At 45.8% G+C, this 17561-nt stretch overlaps 1 protein-coding gene across 5 annotated transcripts; it reads left to right on the top strand.

The window, feature by feature from the left end:
- Positions 1–618: 618 nt before the first annotated feature.
- Positions 619–15768, top strand: Pgap4 (post-GPI attachment to proteins GalNAc transferase 4). 5 transcript variants are annotated; one of them, XM_006238158.5, is made up of 2 exons: positions 619–926; positions 13955–15768. In XM_006238158.5, exon 2 carries the CDS (start codon positions 14030–14032, stop codon positions 15239–15241), a length of 1212 nt encoding a protein of 403 aa, XP_006238220.1. In that variant the 5' UTR covers positions 619–926; positions 13955–14029; the 3' UTR covers positions 15242–15768. The 5 variants fall into 5 exon arrangements, with proteins under 5 accessions (XP_006238220.1, XP_006238221.1, XP_017448962.1 ...); XM_006238159.5 differs by having other exon boundaries at positions 705–1362; XM_017593473.3 differs by lacking the exon at positions 619–926 and adding an exon at positions 973–1403.
- The last annotated feature ends 1793 nt before the right edge of the window (positions 15769–17561 follow it).

Raw genomic sequence — 17561 nt, 5'->3', positions numbered from 1 at the left:
CCTCTTTTTAACCCTATAAACTTGTATGTACCGAGTAGCAGAATGGGTTTTACTGGATATTTTTCTATTGGTGCCTCATAATCTTCCAACTTGTTCACATCCTAAGTATTAAGTGATAATGATCGGACAATAAATACGTTACATCCCCCCCAAATTCATATTATATGCACACCCAAAAGATTCATTAAGTCTTGGCCTACACAGGCAAACTATCATGGAATTACAAGCAATAAAAATGGCCACAAAGATGCATGGCGGTGAGAGTCCTGGTAAGGTCAGGGTACAAAGCGGGCTGCTGTCTTCTCTTAGACACACACACACACACACACACACCCCGCTTCCTGGAGTCATTTCCTATGCTTTTCCTGTGTTGCACGTCAGGATTACCCTACCCTAGTGTATATATTTTTCTCCATCTGCAGCTACATCTCCCAGAGGCTTTTGCATTTAAACAGAAGGCATTTAGAAGATTGAAGCCCATTCCGTAACAGAGAAATAGCTTTCTACACAAACGCTTTCTCAAAAGGCGAGATGCTTCATTAAAATACATCTTTCTTCTTGTGCCCACCTGATGGAATAAAACCTCGGCTTGTATTCCCATTACAAAAGGGTCAGTCTTCCTGTTCTCCTGACTTGGGAGCGACCCTGCTTTTCCCTCGCTGCCCATCAGTTGGCGCCTTTTGCCTCCCCCGCAACTCCCACCCCCAATCCAGCTTTGGGGGCTGCAGTTGCTCCGCAGCTCGCAGGTCACGTGGCCTGGCAGAGCTAGGGGAGCCCTGCGCCGGAGCGAATGCGGGAGGAGGCGAGCCTTCCGCTACTCCCGGCCCGGCGGGGTTCTGCGAAGGCGCCACCAACGAGACCTGCCAGCCTGAGCTATAGAGGCGGTGGCCTCGGCAAGCCAGGACGCAGCTGACTGCCTCCACGGGGTAGGTTTCCTGCCCGGCTGGTGTCGCGGAGAAGCGCGCCAGCGAGGGGACGCAACGAGGGAGCGACGGCCAGAGAGGGGAGTGGTGTCCCCGAGGCCTGCGTCCCCCGCCCTGAGCCCCGCAGGCCGGCTCGCCCGCGGCCCCGCCCTCGGTGCGTCTGCTGCACCAGGCGGGTGTGCCTGGCTCTCTGGCGTTTGCGGACCCGGCCGCCTAGTCACCAGGCCGAGGGATGTAACCCGGGAGCCCCACATAGCCCGGCCGCGCGAACGGCCCGAGCGCTACCCGCTAATAGCTGCCCGGGAGTGGGGGCCCCTCCGCCCGTCCTCGGCGGGGCGCGTCCTCCAGCGAAGGTGACCCAAGGAAGGCGTCCCTCCCGCTCCCGGGAACGCCCGCTCCTGGAACCCCACTGCGATGGACTCGCAGTCTGGGCCTGAAGGTGGGGAAACTGAGGCCGGAGGGCAGAGGGGACTCCCCAAGGTCAGCGGCGACCCTAGCTGCAAGCTAAGGGTTCTCAGTCACTATTATTTCCCCCAAAGTGATAGCTAGGATGGGTGTGTCCCAGCCCTTGCACTGGTTCTTGTGCCCAGGCGTCGCCTATGCCGCACTGCGCTCGGGAGGTGTCGGTGGGGCCTGAACCTCCACAGGTCACTGTGACCTGGCATCTCCTGCTCGGGCCCTTGCTCTCCCTGAGGGACCACAATGCAGCTTCAGTGATGATCTCACCATGCGGATTTATCAGAAAAATCTGCAGGTGTGGGTGTGCACGCAAGTGCACGCCGGTTTTCCCAAGAGAAATAAACCGTGTAAGGGAAATAGTTGTTTTATTGAAGGATTTCTAGAGGGTCTTTATGCCCCACATAATTTATGAAGTCAGAAGAGCAAACAATGTGTGTCTAATGCTTAATATGATGAGAACCAGAAAAAAAAAAGAAACGGAAGTGATAATCATGGAGAAAAAAAAGCAAAATATAAACAAAACTACATCTTTTAGATTGTTGAGATCTTTAATTTTTTCTACACTTAAAGTTTTATATAAATAGTGTTATTATTAATGATATAATTATAGTAATAATGTTATGTAGTTTTAATTTGCTTCTCTTTACCCATTGGAACCAATACCTAATTATCTGTGTTTTGTGCATTTATATGGTTGGAACAGTAATTATTTCCCCCATATTTGAATTGGAGTTCAGTCATTTGTAGTTTTTCCTAATTATAATTCAAAACACTCTTTAAAATGCCTTCATTAATTTTTTAATGTGTTGGTTAGTTTATTTGACTATTCATTTGTCAAAACTTTGAACTATTTGAACAATTAGGTGGCACGTTTCGTTATAACAAAGTGTGCCTCAATAAAGTTGTTTTTAGACAAGATTGGGGCCATTGAGGGTAGTGTGGCTGTGGACCAAAGTTGTTTTTAAAAGCCAGGAGAATTATACTGGGTCAGGAGAAAAAAATAGGCTTAATAAGATTATAAAATACCTTATAAAGTCTCAGTAATTAAAATAACAAGAGCCATGGCACCAAAATACTCACTTTCCTGGTGGTGCAGCCTTGCCATCCTTGTACTAGGGAGCTTGAGGTAAGAGACTCTCTAGTTTCAGGCCAGTCTGAGTTTCATAGCAAGACCTTGTCTCAATATAATAAATAAGAATTAATACAACAACAACAATAATAGTAAAAAGGGACAAACAAATATGAGATATCTAATACACCATAAATGTAACAATTTAAATTAGGGGTTAAAAGGGGATCCGGGCTTTCTTGCTGCCCTACTCACTGTCCATGTGTCTGGCACAAGACTCACTGTTGAGTGAAGTTTTGAGTACAGGTCGTTGAGGTCATACATGTTCTTTGCAGGCATGTAGAAAGCCGGTGGGAAACCACCTTCTCTCATGCCTCTCGGCTCACTTTCGTGAAATCACATTCCCAGTATAAAGTAAAAATGGCCACACTGTGTACATTTGAATCAACATAGTTGCCCTTCTCGCCCCACTTATCCACCATCCCTTTGTATTTCACGCAGGATTTAAGGGAGAAATTATTGCTGGTTCTGAGCATCGTAACCATCCTTTCTGCCAGCTGCATTACCTGCCATCCCCTGTCAAAGGGTCTACCTTGGCATTACCCTGTAAGATTTTCCCGTTTCCACGCAAATGCTCATTTGTTAGGACTGTACGGCTTCCTCTGGGAGTAAACTGAATTGAGATTGTGCTAATTCTCAAGACTCGTTTTGGAAAAAGGACTGTCTTTCTATTAACTGAGACCTTTCGGTAGAAAAGCACTTTTTCAATGCGTTTATTAATGACCTTTAAAAACGTAGTTTTTTATGTGTATAGTCTGCCTATTTCTCCAAATTATTTGTAGGTATTTCATTTTTTATTATTCTAAATATATTCCTTTTCCACTTTACCTGAGTTTTTAAAAATTCCATTAATGAAGCTTGATTGATCATAAATAATTGAAATAATTATTTTATGTGTTTTATAAATACATAGTGTGTATGTCTCTTCAGAGGTAACCAGTGGTACCATGCGCGCACGCGCACACACATACACACACAGACACACACACACACAGACACACACACACAGACACACACACACATACACACACACACACACACACACACACACACACACACACACACACCATTGTATTGTTCTATATTGTTTCCTACTTTATCTTAAAAGTGGTTCTTACTATTTCTGGTGGTTTTTCATTTGCTTGGGCCCAGAAGCACTATTGCATGTTGGGTAAGAGCAGGGATCCTGGATTTACCTTTTTACTACTCCCTTCCAAAATCTTTGTTAACCGCTGCCGTTTTATTCTGCCTTAGCTTGCCCACCTACAAAGTGAACTTAGTAACTATCATAGGCTTTTTATGCAGACCCACTCACTGCTTAAAAGAGTACAGACATGATGAACAAAGTTAGAACTAGGCTGTTCTCTGCCTTGTCTGCGGTTGGGCTGTATGTACTCCCAGTTGTATAGCAGAGGAATTAAGGACCAAGGTGGTCAAAGACTTCCTAGGATCCTTTGTTTGCTGGACAATCATTAAATCTCTTCTTGGCATAGGGTACTTACTGTATGGGCCTGTGAGGCATATCAAGATAGATTACACTGAAGCCAGTAAGAAGAGACTTAGAGGGCTGTTGAGTGAAGGGTTCTGAGTAAAGCCATGAAGGGTATCAGGCAACATAGACAGTGTGGGCTTTGAATTTCCTGCTTATGATCGTAAGCTAGAATCTACTTTTCCACCAAAATGGGATTAATCATACTGTTCTTTGAGAGCTGATTGGTCCAAAGAAATGGATTCAAAGGTCTAACACAGCTTGGAATGTGCAGTGAGGATGTAGCAAATATCTATAAGTAGTTAATCTACTCTGTATCTCGGGGTTCATATCTGTGGATTCAACTAACCACAGATCGAAAATGACCCGAGAAATGAATTTTTTTTTTGAGCTGGGGACCGAACCCAGGGCTTTGCGCTTCCTAGGTAAGCGCTCTACCACTGAGCTAAATCCCCAGCCCGAGAAATGAATTTTTTTAAACCAAACACGTTCGTATTAATTTTTATTGTCATTCTTCCCTAAACGACAAAGCACAGCTACTATTTGCATAGCGTTTGCATTCTGACTGATATTAGAGATAATCTAGTGTATTTAAGAAGTGCATACCCAGCACATAAAGACTGACAATTTATATAAAGAATCTAAGCATCTTCAGATTTTGGCATTCTAAGGGGTGGGGAGTTCTAGAACCAATCAGCCTTGGATTCCAAGGGACAGTTGTACAATCTAACGTAGAAAGTGACAGATTTATACTCTGAGGAAAGTCCCAATATGTGTAAGAAAAAAAGTGCTCCGTTCTTTTGGGGAAACCAGGCTGTTGTTTAGAAGGGATGTGTACCTCTTGATCTGCTTTTCCATGGTTGAGTTGGCGTGTGTAAGGAGCGGGCTGTTGGAAAGACTGTCGGAGCTGAATCCCGGGGGTCTTGGCAGAGCATCTGGACCGCCTTCTGCAGACACAGGGAACTGTTATCGATCAGTTCTATAGAAGAGTGCAGTTCTGACTGTGCTTCAGAAGGTCAGATGGGAATGGACTCCGTTACCATGGTTTACAGCATCCCGCCACACGCCTGAGGATGGGCTTCCACAGGTGGGCTCTTTCCATCGAAACAGTGTCTCCATAGCAAGATTTTCTTAAATTGGTTTTTAAGTTAGCACACAGAGCATAGTTATGGAACTTTGAAAATACTTCATTCTTCCTTGACCTCTCCATCACCTGTCCTGCTCCTCCCCCTGCACCCCTGCCTCTCCCCAGTAGTCCTTTCTCTTTTCATGTGATATACACTCATTTTCCTCCTTTCCCCTTCCCCTTAAGATCACTGCTTCTCTTGAGATTCTTTCTAATTTTGTAACTTATCACCCGTGTAAACACATACCCACATGCATACACACACATGCACACATGCACACATGCACCACACACACACATACACACACACACACACACACACACACACACACACACAATATTAAAGTATAGGATCAGCACACAAGAGAAAGCATGGTTTTTGGTTTTTGTCTCTGGAAGGCTGGCATATTAATGTAATGACCACCAGTTCAGCCTGTTTTCCGGCCAGACGTCGTTATTTCGCCTTTCTTTAGTGCTGAATAAGATTCTGTCGTGTATGTGTGTCGCATCGTGTTCTTTATCATTCCATCTATCGATGGACTTGAGGCCTGCTTTCATTTCCTGGCTGTTGCGAATACTGCAGCGATAAACATATGCAATTTTCTATGTGGCATGCTAACAGAAAAAAAAAAGCCCCTGGATTTGTACTCAGGAGTGATACAGCTAAGTCATATGGTACTGTGGTGCTTTGAATATGCTGTTTAGCCGAGGCCGGTAATGGTGTCAGATCCCTTGGTTCTGTAGTTATGGGTGACCCTGACAAGCTGCTTATGGTGGTGCTGGGAAATGAACCTGTGTCCTCTGCAAAGGCAGCGAGTGCTTTTAACCCCGGAGCCACCTCTGTAACTCCTGAAGTAGGTTGAGTTTGCCTTTTCCTGAGGGCTCAGGAGGTTGAATGGTTTTGATATATATTTTGTCATTTCTTCTTTTGAGAACTTTATGTTCTTTACCCACTGATATTTAAGATTTTTATTTTTGAGATTGTACTATAATTACAGCATTTTCCCATTTCCTTTCCTGACCCTACACCCTCCCATATACTCATTCTTGCTCTATTTTAAATTCATGGCCTCCTATTCATTAAGTGTTGTTACATGCTTGCATAGATACATAGATAGATAGATAGATAGATAGATAGATAGATAGATAGGCAGGCAGAAAGATAGACAGACAGACAGATGTATGTTCCTAAGCCTGCTTAATTGCTGTCTTAGGGTTTTACTGCTGTGAACGGACACCATCACCAAGGCAAGTCTTATAAAGGACAACGTTTAATTGGGGCTGGCTAACAGGTTCAGAGGTTCAGTTCATTATCATCAAGTGGGGAGCATGGCAGCATCCAGACAGGCATGGTCCAGGAGGAGAATTCTACATCCTCATTTGAAAGCTGCTAGACTAACTTACAGGCAGCTAGAATGAGGGTCTTAAGCCCACACCCATAGTGACACACCAGCTCCAACAAGGCCACACCTCTTTTTTTTTAATTTTATTTTTTTTATTAACTTGAGTATTTCTTATATATATTTCGAGTGTTATTCCCTTTCCCGGTTTCCGGGCAAACATCCCCCTCCCCCTCCCCTTCTTTGTGGGTGTTCCCCTCCCAACCCTCCCCCCATTGCCACCCTCCCCCCACCAGTCTAGTTCACTGGGGGTTCATTCTTGGCAGGACCCAGGGCTTCCCCTTCCACTGGTGATCTTACTAGGATATTCATTGCTACCTATGAGGTCAGAGTCCAGGGTCAGTCCATGTATAGTCTTTAGGTAGTGGCTTAGTCCCTGGAAGCTCTGGTTGCTTGGCATTGTTGTACATAGGGGGTCTCGAGCCCCTTCAAGCTCTTCCAGTTCTTTCTCTGATTCCTTCAACGGGGGGTCCTATTCTCAGTTCAGTGGTTTGCTGCCTGTATTTGCTGTATTCTGGCTGTGTCTCTCAGGAGCGATCTACATCCGGCTCCTGTCGGTCTGCACTTCTTTGCTTCATCCATCTTGTCTAATTGGGTGGCTGTATATGTATGGGCCACATGTGGGGCAGGCTCTGAATGGGTGTTCCTTCTGCCTCTGTTTTAATCTTTGCCTCTCTCTTCCCTGCCAAGGGTATTCTTGTTCCCCTTTTAAAGAAGGAGTGAAGCATTCACATTTTGATCATCCGTCTTGAGTTTCATTTGTTCTAGGCATCTAGGGTAATTCAAGCATTTGGGCTAATAGCCACTTATCAATGAGTGCATACTATGTGTGTTTTTCTGTGATTGGGTTAGCTCACTCAGGATGATAATTTCCAGTTCCAACCATTTAAGGCCACACCTCTTAATAGTACCGCTCCCCGGGCTAAGGATAAACAAGCCATCACAGTTGCGTGTTACTTGTCTTTATGTTTTCAGGGATGAACATTGGATATTGAATAACCAGTTTGTGTGTTCTTCCATGGGGAAGACCATTTCTCCTGCTGTTCACATTCCTGAGTTACCTGTAGTTCTTCCTGTAGGGTTTAGGCCTCAAGGACTTCCCCTCTTCTGTGTTGGCCTGTCAGTTGCTCTCCTTGTTCAGCTTTTGGCTAGGCAGAAGAGTTGGTGAGATTTGATGGCTGTGACTTCTCATGCTCTCTGGAGCACAGTCTCACAGCAAAGCTCCTGATCCTCTGGCTCCTCTTCCAGAATGTTCTCTGAGTCTTACGCGTGGGAATTATTTTGTAGGTGTATCCCTTGGGACTGGGCTCCACAACTTGGCATTTTAATTGGCTGTGGCTTTCTGTAACGGTCTCCTTCTGTCACAAAGGGACGTTTCCTTGACGAGGGGGGTGAGGACTACACTTATCTGTGGGGGTTAAGGGCAAATATTTAGAGTGAAGCTGGGGATTATGCTGATTTAATAAAGTGATAGTTGTAGGTTCTTATCTGATGCCCGAGAGTTCACTATTTTACCCTCCTTTTATATTTATCTCCCTCCCCTCCCTAATTAGAGCCCCACCTTTTTACCCATTTACCCAATCAGAACATCTGAACCTTGCTCTTCCCCTCTCTATGTCTCCCCCAACTCCCTACCCCAGCTGAGCTCCCCTTTTAACTTGGTTGGTTTCTGCCCTTACCTTAGGACATACCCTAGCGTTTGAAGACTTAGAGCTAGGCACCTCAGGTGAGCGAGAACATAGGATGTCTGTGTGGGTCTAGGTTACTCACTCAGTATAATTTTTTTCTACTTCCATCCATTTGCCTGCAAAGTTCATGGTGTCATTTTTATTTACAGCAGAACAGTACACATAGTGTGCGTGTACCGCATTTTCATTATGCCTTTGGCGATTAAAAAACATCTCATTTTTTTCCCATTTACTGGATATTGTGAATAGGGGAACAGTAGTGTGATGGGTTGTCCCTTTGGCACATGACGAGGAGTAGTATAGCTGGGTCATAGAGTAGATTTACTTTTAGCTCTTCGAGTGTTCTCCACACCAATTTCTGCAATATCTGCACCAGTTTGCACCCCAGCAGCAGGGAACCAGGGCTCCCTCCCCACCACACTCTCTCCAGCATCTGTTGCTGGTTGTTTTGTTGATCTTCATTCTGATTGGAGTAAGGTGGAACTTCAAAGTTGTTTTGATTTGCATTTCCCTAATTGCTATTTTTGAAAGGCATTCCTTAGCCATGAGAGCTCTTCCTTCTTTTGAGAGCTCTGTGTTCAGGTCCCAGGCCTTGGAATTGGGAAGGGCCTGGAAGGAAGTGAGAAGTCAGAACCTGCTAGGCTCTTAGATTCCGATGCCTGGGAAAGTTGGTGGTATGTTTCATGAAGGAAGGTGGACTTGGGGGAAATGACCATTCTCAAGTTCTTACTTCCTGTTTCCCCAATCCTCTTGGTGCCTTAGCTAAAACACAGTATCTGCTATCACTCCCTGTACCTGTTCACAGAAGTCCTAATGCTCCTTTCCCAGTGTCTTTAGCCTTTGTTTTCTGAGTCCTACACCCAGGATGTGGTAATAGGTGGAGTCCAGTTTAGGGAATGGCTGTACTTACATTGCAGACCTTACCTGCTTGGAACTGAGACAGTTCTTCTCTGCTGACTCAGAAAACCAGTCAGACTACAGTGTCAACGGAGTGTGAGCCTCATGGGTGGCTTATGGGTGAGTATGAACTTCTGGGAAAAGGCGTCAGAGAAATCATCTAGACCAGTGGTTCTCAATCTTTCTAATACTGAAACCCTTTAATGCAGGTCCTATGTTGTGATGATCCCCAACCATAAAATTATTTTTGTTACTACTTCTTAACTGTCATTTTGCTACTGTTATGATGCAAATATATGATATGCAGGATGTCGGATATATGGCCCAGAGGGGTGGCTACCCCACAGGTTGAGAACTGCTGATCTAGATACAACCTTCCCCTGGCATCTGCTCACATTTATGGCTTGCTTCTGCCTACATTTATAGGTTGGGAGAAAAAAATCCTGTCCCTCAAACTGAACGGAAAAAAAAAACCCTATGTATTTAAGTTCAGTTCCTCCAGATCTGCTATGCTAAACTCTATCAGGAAAGTGCAATAAACAGTGGGTGTTGAGGGGACAACGCACCCCACCGTGCCCCAAAACACAACAAGAGCATACTCTTGAATGCCTGTATAACTTACAGATTTTTGCTAAGCCAGTCATCCAACCATTATATGTTCCCATTTTCCACAGCTCAGTGTGCTTGTTTGCAGTGTTCAAATGGTCAATGGTATTTTTTTCTTCTCATGGAGGCAATGATATGTATCTCCCTGATCACTGACCTCAGGCGTGTAGTGCCCTCCTTCTGTTTCTGTGCACATTCTATTGGATTTGGAGAGTAGTTATGTGACTTGGTCCATGTGTGTGATCAAGTAGCTCTGAGAGCTGGTTTATGACTTTCCATTTCTTTCTTTACTCTGTCACAAAACCAGTAAGGTCAATGAAAAGGGGGCAGTCCTATCTGTCCATTACAGAATGTACACAAGGAACTGGGGTAGTTAACCTTTATGGGCAAATAACAAGAGGAGAAGCTGCATGCTTAGAAAAAAAAAGAAAAAAGAAAGAATCTCTCTCTCTCTCTCTCTCTCTCTCTCTCTCTCTCTCTCTCTCTCTCCTTTCTCCTCCTCTTCCCTTCTCCTCTCTGTGGCTGTCTGTCTCTGTCTCTTCTTCACTCCCATTTCCCTCATATAAAGAACTTGGAAGTAATTTAACAGTACCCTAGAATCTCATCATTCAGTGCTTAATAGCCACATTGTAGACATTTACTGTCATGAGTCTTTTATTTGTTCAGAATATTTAAACTATTTCTTCAGATATTCAGAATAAAGATATTCACTGCTTCTTGCTTATAGTCATATGTACCTGAAGTGTTTGGAACTCCACATATAAAAACAGAAGCATCTAAACACCTTAGTTCTCATAAACCTGGACTTTAGGGAGCGTTTGGAAGTCTGCTCTGACTCTTCAGTTCCCCATAGTTGGGGGACAAAGTTTATGCCCTGTAAGGGTTTGGGGTTTTCTCTGAGCAGACTGCTAGATACTTTTCTTTCTTTCTGAGGGTCTAGAAATCGGCCTACAGGTCTTTGTTTCTGACTGTGAGCTTCCCCCTATCCTACTTGGCAGAGGAGTGAGTTTCCCTGCCCCTTTAGCCTTGGACAGTGGATGGGAGTAGACTTGAGGTGCACCACACCAACAAGGATGCAGATTTGACTCGGCTTTAGCGTCTACCTGACCCAAGAGCCTAGCCCTGGTCGCCGTTTCCTCTGCACTTTGATCCATGAGGAGAAGCACACTGGGTGTCTGCCTCCAGCAGGGCCACCACTATCAACAGACCTGTCTGTGAGAATGCTAGGTCATTACTGTAAACCATAAAGGTTTGTGGCTGTTTGTCTCCCAAGTAGGAGCTGATCACTGCGTGAAGAGACACTAGGCACTGCCAATGAGTCCTTCTTCTTCCCTGATCATCTGTAGAATGGCAGACAGACAGACAGACACACAGACACACACACACACACACACACACACACACACACACACTCTCTCTCACATACGCACGCATACACACGTACATAGTAAAGGACTTTGTGAGATGTTAAAGTGGTTTTATTTCCTACAGTGGAGAAAATTCCTGGGATTGAAGGTCCTCTTTATGTCAACATGGGCACTCCCATTTCTGTGCCAGCTGCTGTACCATCATAAGCCATAGCATTTATTGTATGCCTTTCATTTTCAAGGCTGACTGCCTTATCTTGTTGACTTTGCATCTAGTTCCGCCTACTAGATGGTCTTGCCCCCTTGGGTAATAACCAGGACAGAGAGAATAATGGGAGCAGAAGCCACCCAAATGGCCCTATTCCCAGAGCTTCTGAACTAGAGACATGGGATTGCCCCAGTTCCGATATTGGGTGTCCAGTAATGAGCGCCTGGTGAGGCCAGGTGAGGTGCAGGTCTGTACTAAAACTCTGTGGACTCCTGCAGACCAGAGGGAGAAAGAACAAGTTTATAGTATTCTGATGTTCACAAACCATCAAGCCCCAGGTCATATGCTACCAAAAGCTGCTTGCTTCTTGTGCCTTGGGCTGTTCTCAAGATCTCCTGACTCACATGTGCGTTCCCAGGACCATTGTCTTCTGCTGTGAACTTGACTCTACTTCTTTGAAATGTGTCACAGCAGAGAAGAGAGATGTTTTGGTCTTCTACATGACTGTAGAGGGCAGGTCAGGGTAACTACCCTACAGAACAAGTCCAAAAATCATCAGTGGCTGGATACAGTGGTCTACATGTAGCTTGCAACAGGAAGCAGTGCAGGCGTCAGGAAGGAAGAGGTGAGCAGTTGGGACAGAATCTTTTCTAGATCCATAAAGGTGTTCCATTTATCTCACATCTTCTTGGCAAGCCCTAGCCACATGACCCCTCCCCTGAAGGGCGTCAGCCAGGAAGTGAAGTTCAGTGCTAAAGGTAGAATGCAGATATGAAGTACTATCAGGCAATAGAGCTGAGCCTCATGTGACAGGGAGAGCCCTCCGACCCTCACAGCTGGACCATGTTCTTTCAAGTAGCTACAGATGCTTCTGAGGCAAGAGCACGCTTTTGATGCAATTGCTGCCAGTCGGTTTTGCCTTAAGCCTACTGCTCTTACACTAGCTTTGTTAGTTTTAATTTTGGTGTTTGGTGTGGATCTGTTTTCCACCAGAACGTTAGAAATTCAAATATTACTCGAATTTGAGCACCAATTGTATTTTTTTCAGTGTGTGGGGTGAGGGGGAGGGTTATGCACATGTATAGTTTGTGTAGGTGTACATACATGAGTGCATGTGCATGTGGAGGCTAAAAATGAACCCGAAATGTCTCAGACAATGTCTCAGACAAGTCAGCCTTGCTTTTTATTCGATGTGTGTTTATGTGTTTTCATGTTCATATATATGTGAATGTGTCCTGGGGGTTGCACAGGTCAGAAGACATACCTCCCTTCTGTCTTGTTCGAGATGGTCTCACAGCTGCCCACACCAGACTTGCTGGCTCCGAGCTTTCAGGAATTTTTTTTGTGCCTCCTGTCTCCCCATAGAAATTCTGGCATTATAAGCAAAGGGCACCTGGACTAGCTTTTAGGTGGGATCTGGGGATTTGAACTCAGGTCTTTATGCGTATACGCAGGCACTCTTTTCTGTTAAGCCACTTTTCCACATTCTAACTTTGCTATTACTCTTGGTGGCAGGGAATTTGACCAGAAGGCTAAGCTGGCTAGCCAGGGAGCTCCTCGGATCTGCTTGTCTTCACCTCTCCTGTGGTAGGGTTATAAGGATGTGCTTCCACATACAGTTCTGGGGAGAGGCTGGTCTTAGGGTTCAAACTGGGGTTCTCTGTTGCATAGCAAGCACTTTATTGACTCTAGCTCCTCGGGACATGTTTTAATGAAATTTTTTATTCTGTGTAATTTTTCTCCCTGGCATATTAATTAATATCTGTAGTAAATCCACAAGACAGATTATTTTTATTTTAGAGCTGAGGAATCCAGGATATGGAGAGGTGAAATGACTTCCTACCAATTGAGTAGCAGATCTGGGGTTCACACCTCACACTCATTTTCTGAGGCATCATGTCCCAAGACTTTCCTTTCTGGACCAGGCTGTCCCTTCTCTGCTTGCCCTACCCACCTCACTGAAAAGCCCATTGTAGGTTCTCCATGGGGTTGTTTCCCTCTCAAAGTCCACAGTTTGCTCGAATAAGGAGGATACTTTCTCCTTCTGGTTCTAATGATAGTCCTATCAACATAAATTAGGAGGACAATCAGAATTAAAAGATTAGATTGAATGAGATCAGAGAAATAAAGACGACGTTAAATAGCAAGCATTACCAAGTCTTCCCTCCCCCAACCCCTGGCCCGTGGGGTTATGCAGAAAAGGATCTGAGAAATCACACTGTCAAGTACTGTGCACTTGTGCTGCAGCTTACTCGAACTGTGTGGACTCTTCTATGTCGAGCCTTGGTCATTTTTGTTTGGTTTTTGTTTGTTTTCTTTTTGTTTTGTGAGTCTATATCAACACCCATGTCTTTGTAGCAAATGAATCAGAATAATAGTCTTACCAACTACTGGTTATTTTATGACACACCGTGAAGCTAATATCACATCTTTAGGCATGGAGAGTCGGTTGAGCGCACAGGGTACCTTTGATCACAAACAAGGAGAGCATGACAAGGCTCCCCGGTAGACAGAGTGCAAGAAAACAATCACTGCAGAAAATTCTTTTCCAGTCTCTAGTGGCTACATGACCTTGAACTAGAATTTCTGATTCAATGTGTGCTGGGCTGCATTGTTGGGAGTTTTTAAAATATTGTTTTCTGATTTTACTTTTTCTCTTTAGGTTTGCCTTGATGACTCGGGCCTGAGATCCAGGATGGTTTGTTCTTGGGACCAGACATGACCAAAAGTTGACCTCATGACCACGTCAACCTCTCCAGCTGCCATGCTTCTCCGGAGGCTTCGGCGACTTTCCTGGGGCAGCACCGCTGTGCAGCTCTTCATTCTAACTGTGGTGACATTTGGCTTACTGGCCCCTCTGGCCTGCCACCGACTCCTCCACTCATACTTCTATCTGCGCCACTGGCATCTAAACCAGATGAGTCAAGATTTCCTGCAGCAGAGCCTGAAGGAGGGCGAGGCTGCCCTTCACTACTTTGAAGAGCTGCCCTCTGCCAATGGTTCCGTGCCCATCGTCTGGCAGGCCACTCCCCGCCCCTGGCTGGTGATCACCATAATCACTGTGGATAGGCAGCCTGGCTTCCATTATGTCCTACAGGTAGTGTCCCAGTTCCATCGGCTTCTGCAGCAGTGCGGCCCTCAGTGTGAGGGGCACCAGCTCTTCCTGTGCAATGTGGAGCGAAGTGTGAGCCATTTCGATGCTAAGCTGCTCTCCAAGTATGTCCCCGTGGCCAACCGCTACGAGGGCACGGAAGATGATTATGGTGATGACCCTTCAACTAACTCATTTGAGAAAGAGAAGCAAGACTATGTCTATTGCCTGGAGTCATCGCTGCAGACCTACAATCCAGACTATGTCCTGATGGTGGAGGATGACGCTATTCCAGAAGAACAGATCTTCCCAGTGCTGGAGCACCTACTGCGTGCCCGCTTCTCTGAGCCACACCTCCAGGATGCCCTGTATCTAAAGCTCTACCACCCAGAGCGGCTACAGCACTACATCAACCCAGAGCCTATGCGGATCCTGGAGTGGGTTGGTGTGGGCATGCTGCTGGGGCCTGTGCTAACCTGGATATACATGAGGTTTGCCTGCCGCCCAGGCTTCAGTTGGCCCGTCATGCTTTTCTTCTGTCTGTACAGCATGGGGCTGGTGGAACTGGTGGGCCGACACTACTTCCTGGAACTGCGGCGCCTGAGTCCTTCCCTGTACAGTGTGGTTCCTGCGTCTCAGTGCTGCACCCCAGCTATGCTCTTCCCTGCCCCCGCTGCCCGCAGGACCCTCACCTACCTGTCCCAGGTGTACTGCCACAAGGGCTTTGGCAAAGACATGGCTCTGTACTCTCTGCTGAGAGCCAAGGGGGAGAGGGCCTATGTTGTGGAGCCCAACCTTGTGAAACACATTGGTCTGTTCTCCAGCCTGCGGTACAATTTCCATCCCAGCCTACTCTAGGAGTGCCAAGACATGCTTTTCTGCAATAGCTCTTTCCGAGAGAGGCACACACTGAACTCTTTACTTAGATGTGGTTGCTTGAAGAGATTTCGTTGTTCAATGTTGCTAGGTGTAAAGGCTCTGGGACAGTGGAGGAATGCACCCGAGTGACAAGCCTGGTAATCCTCCTGCAGAAGCAGTTTGCCACAGGTCTGGATCTCTGTCCCTCTACACAGCCACACTGCTTCATGCCGTCCGTCTCGCTCAGTGAGGATGATTGCCAGTGACCGTTATCTTCTCCATCGTCTGCAAGTTCTGCCCCGTGACAGAGCCCATGACTGCCAAAACACCTTGTGCACTGTGGTGTGAGCCTTGAACTAGGGTTTTAAAGGTAGAGTGTGGTGAGCAGTCAGATGCTTTGGAACGAATTCCTTTCTTGAGGTCTAAGAATGGATGTGTGCGTAGATTGTATATCCAGAGCAGGCAGGGCTGGGTGGCCATATTCTATTTGTTTTCCTTGACCTGGTGTAATAAAAATGTCAAAGTCACGCTGTGTCAGTCATCTTGAGGGAGGTGTCTGGCTCTTCTGTGATACGGTGACTTCTTTTCCCACTACCCGTTGTGTACTCAGAGCAAATGCCATTGATGAGAGCTTTAACCCACAGCAGAATCTGCACGCACTTTCCGAGTAACCCAAGTCGAGCTGCTTTAGTTAAATACAAAATTAATGCTGAACATTTCTGCCCTAGTCCGAGTCCTTGGCAGGCGGATATTTCAGAAGGAGACAGAAGAGTGACCTCTTCTGTATAGCCTTCTCCCTACGTTTGCTGCCTGAAGGTTCACCCTTGTTTTCTACGAGTGAAGTTAGGGTGTGGAAGGCCAAGTATGGGCTGCGAAGTGAAAACCTCCCTACTTGTATGTTCATGGGTGGAAGGGCACTCGTGTGTGTGTGTGTGAGAGAGAATATATTTACAATTAAAATGTTTTAGTTATGTGTGGGAGGTGGCATGTTAATGTGTGTAGGAATTCATCTATGTATCTGCAGCTGTAGACATCCGGTGTTCTTCTCAACTGTTCTCTGCTGACAGAGAGCCTCACTGAACGTAAAATCCACCAGTTTGGCTAGATTGGCTAAGAAGCAAGCTCCAGACAACCCCCTGCCTCTGCTTCCCCACTACACCGTTGTAGATATGTGCCGTTCTGCCTGCGTGCTGGGGAGCAAACTCAGATCTTATGGGACATGCAGTTTAGCAGCTGAGCCATCTTCCTAGCCCACATTTGAATATTTTGAGTAAGATATTTGTGATCCTGTTTAATGGGGACATAGGGCGTGTGGCTTTCATGGTAGCTGTTTGAGCCCAACCACTGCTAAAAATAGAGACTGGCTTTTCATTGTGGCTTCTGAACATTTCCAGTTCAGCTTTCATCTGGCCCCACCTCCAATCAAACAAAAACCAATTGCTCCTTCTAGTGATTAACTAAGACTCCTGTTGAACTTATTCCGCGACTAACTTCTGAAACTTCCTTCTCTTGAATCTATTAGGCAAATGTCCCCAGATACTAGTTCTAAAACTAGGGGCCAGCAACTCTCTTCAGGAGGATGCTTAATTAATTATTTTAGGATTTAAGGGGCTGCCCAGTTCAGAGGTCACGTTGTGTTTAAATTTCCATACCTTCTACAGCTCTGAGGGAGAATGATTGATTGCCCTCACTCCCCAGGTCCGAGTTCAGACCCAGAGATGTTAAGCAGGTCTGAGAAGTGGAGAAGGCAGCAAAGAGCTTTTGGCAGGGCTCATTTAAGTGCTGAGCAGGGGGCTATAGGTGGGCTGAGGTCCTCATCCCCTAAGAAGTGGCACAGGTTGTGGGGGTGGGGGATGAAAATCCCCAACAATCTTGCCCATCTATCAGAATTTAAACTATCATCATTAGGCTTGAGAAACCACTGAGTGTACCTGCACTGGTTTAACACCAGTTAAAAAGAAAGCACTGGTCCGCTAGGGCTTCCTGAAGAGAAGTCTGTCAGCCTCTGGCTTTTCTTTTAATTCTTTTGAGTTTTATGCAGGTCCCTGACACATTGCCCAGGACTTCACCTCCTAAGCGCCGGGATTATAGATACATACTATGCTTAGCTTATCATTCTCTTGTTAAGTTTTTAAAAGATGTGTCATTTTGAATGTGTGTGTGCGTGCATGGAGGCCAGAGGCTTTGGGTCCCAGAAGACCCCCTCGAGCTGGGGTTACTGGTCCTTGTGAACTACCTGACCTGGTATCGGAATCAAACTCAGGTCTCTCTGAGCCATCTCAGCTCTGTCATTCTCTTTACGTATGCTCTTTGTTCTTAC

Source organism: Rattus norvegicus, chromosome 5 (genome assembly GCF_036323735.1).
Source record: "Rattus norvegicus strain BN/NHsdMcwi chromosome 5, GRCr8, whole genome shotgun sequence".
Classification (NCBI taxonomy): Eukaryota; Metazoa; Chordata; class Mammalia; order Rodentia; family Muridae; genus Rattus; species Rattus norvegicus.
This window is presented reverse-complemented; position numbering and strand designations above follow the sequence as displayed.

Bases quoted from the DNA above. Each gene is read 5' to 3' on its own strand.
- Pgap4 (XM_006238158.5), top strand. From the start codon at position 14,030: ATGACCACGTCAACCTCTCCAGCTGCCATGCTTCTCCGGAGGCTTCGG.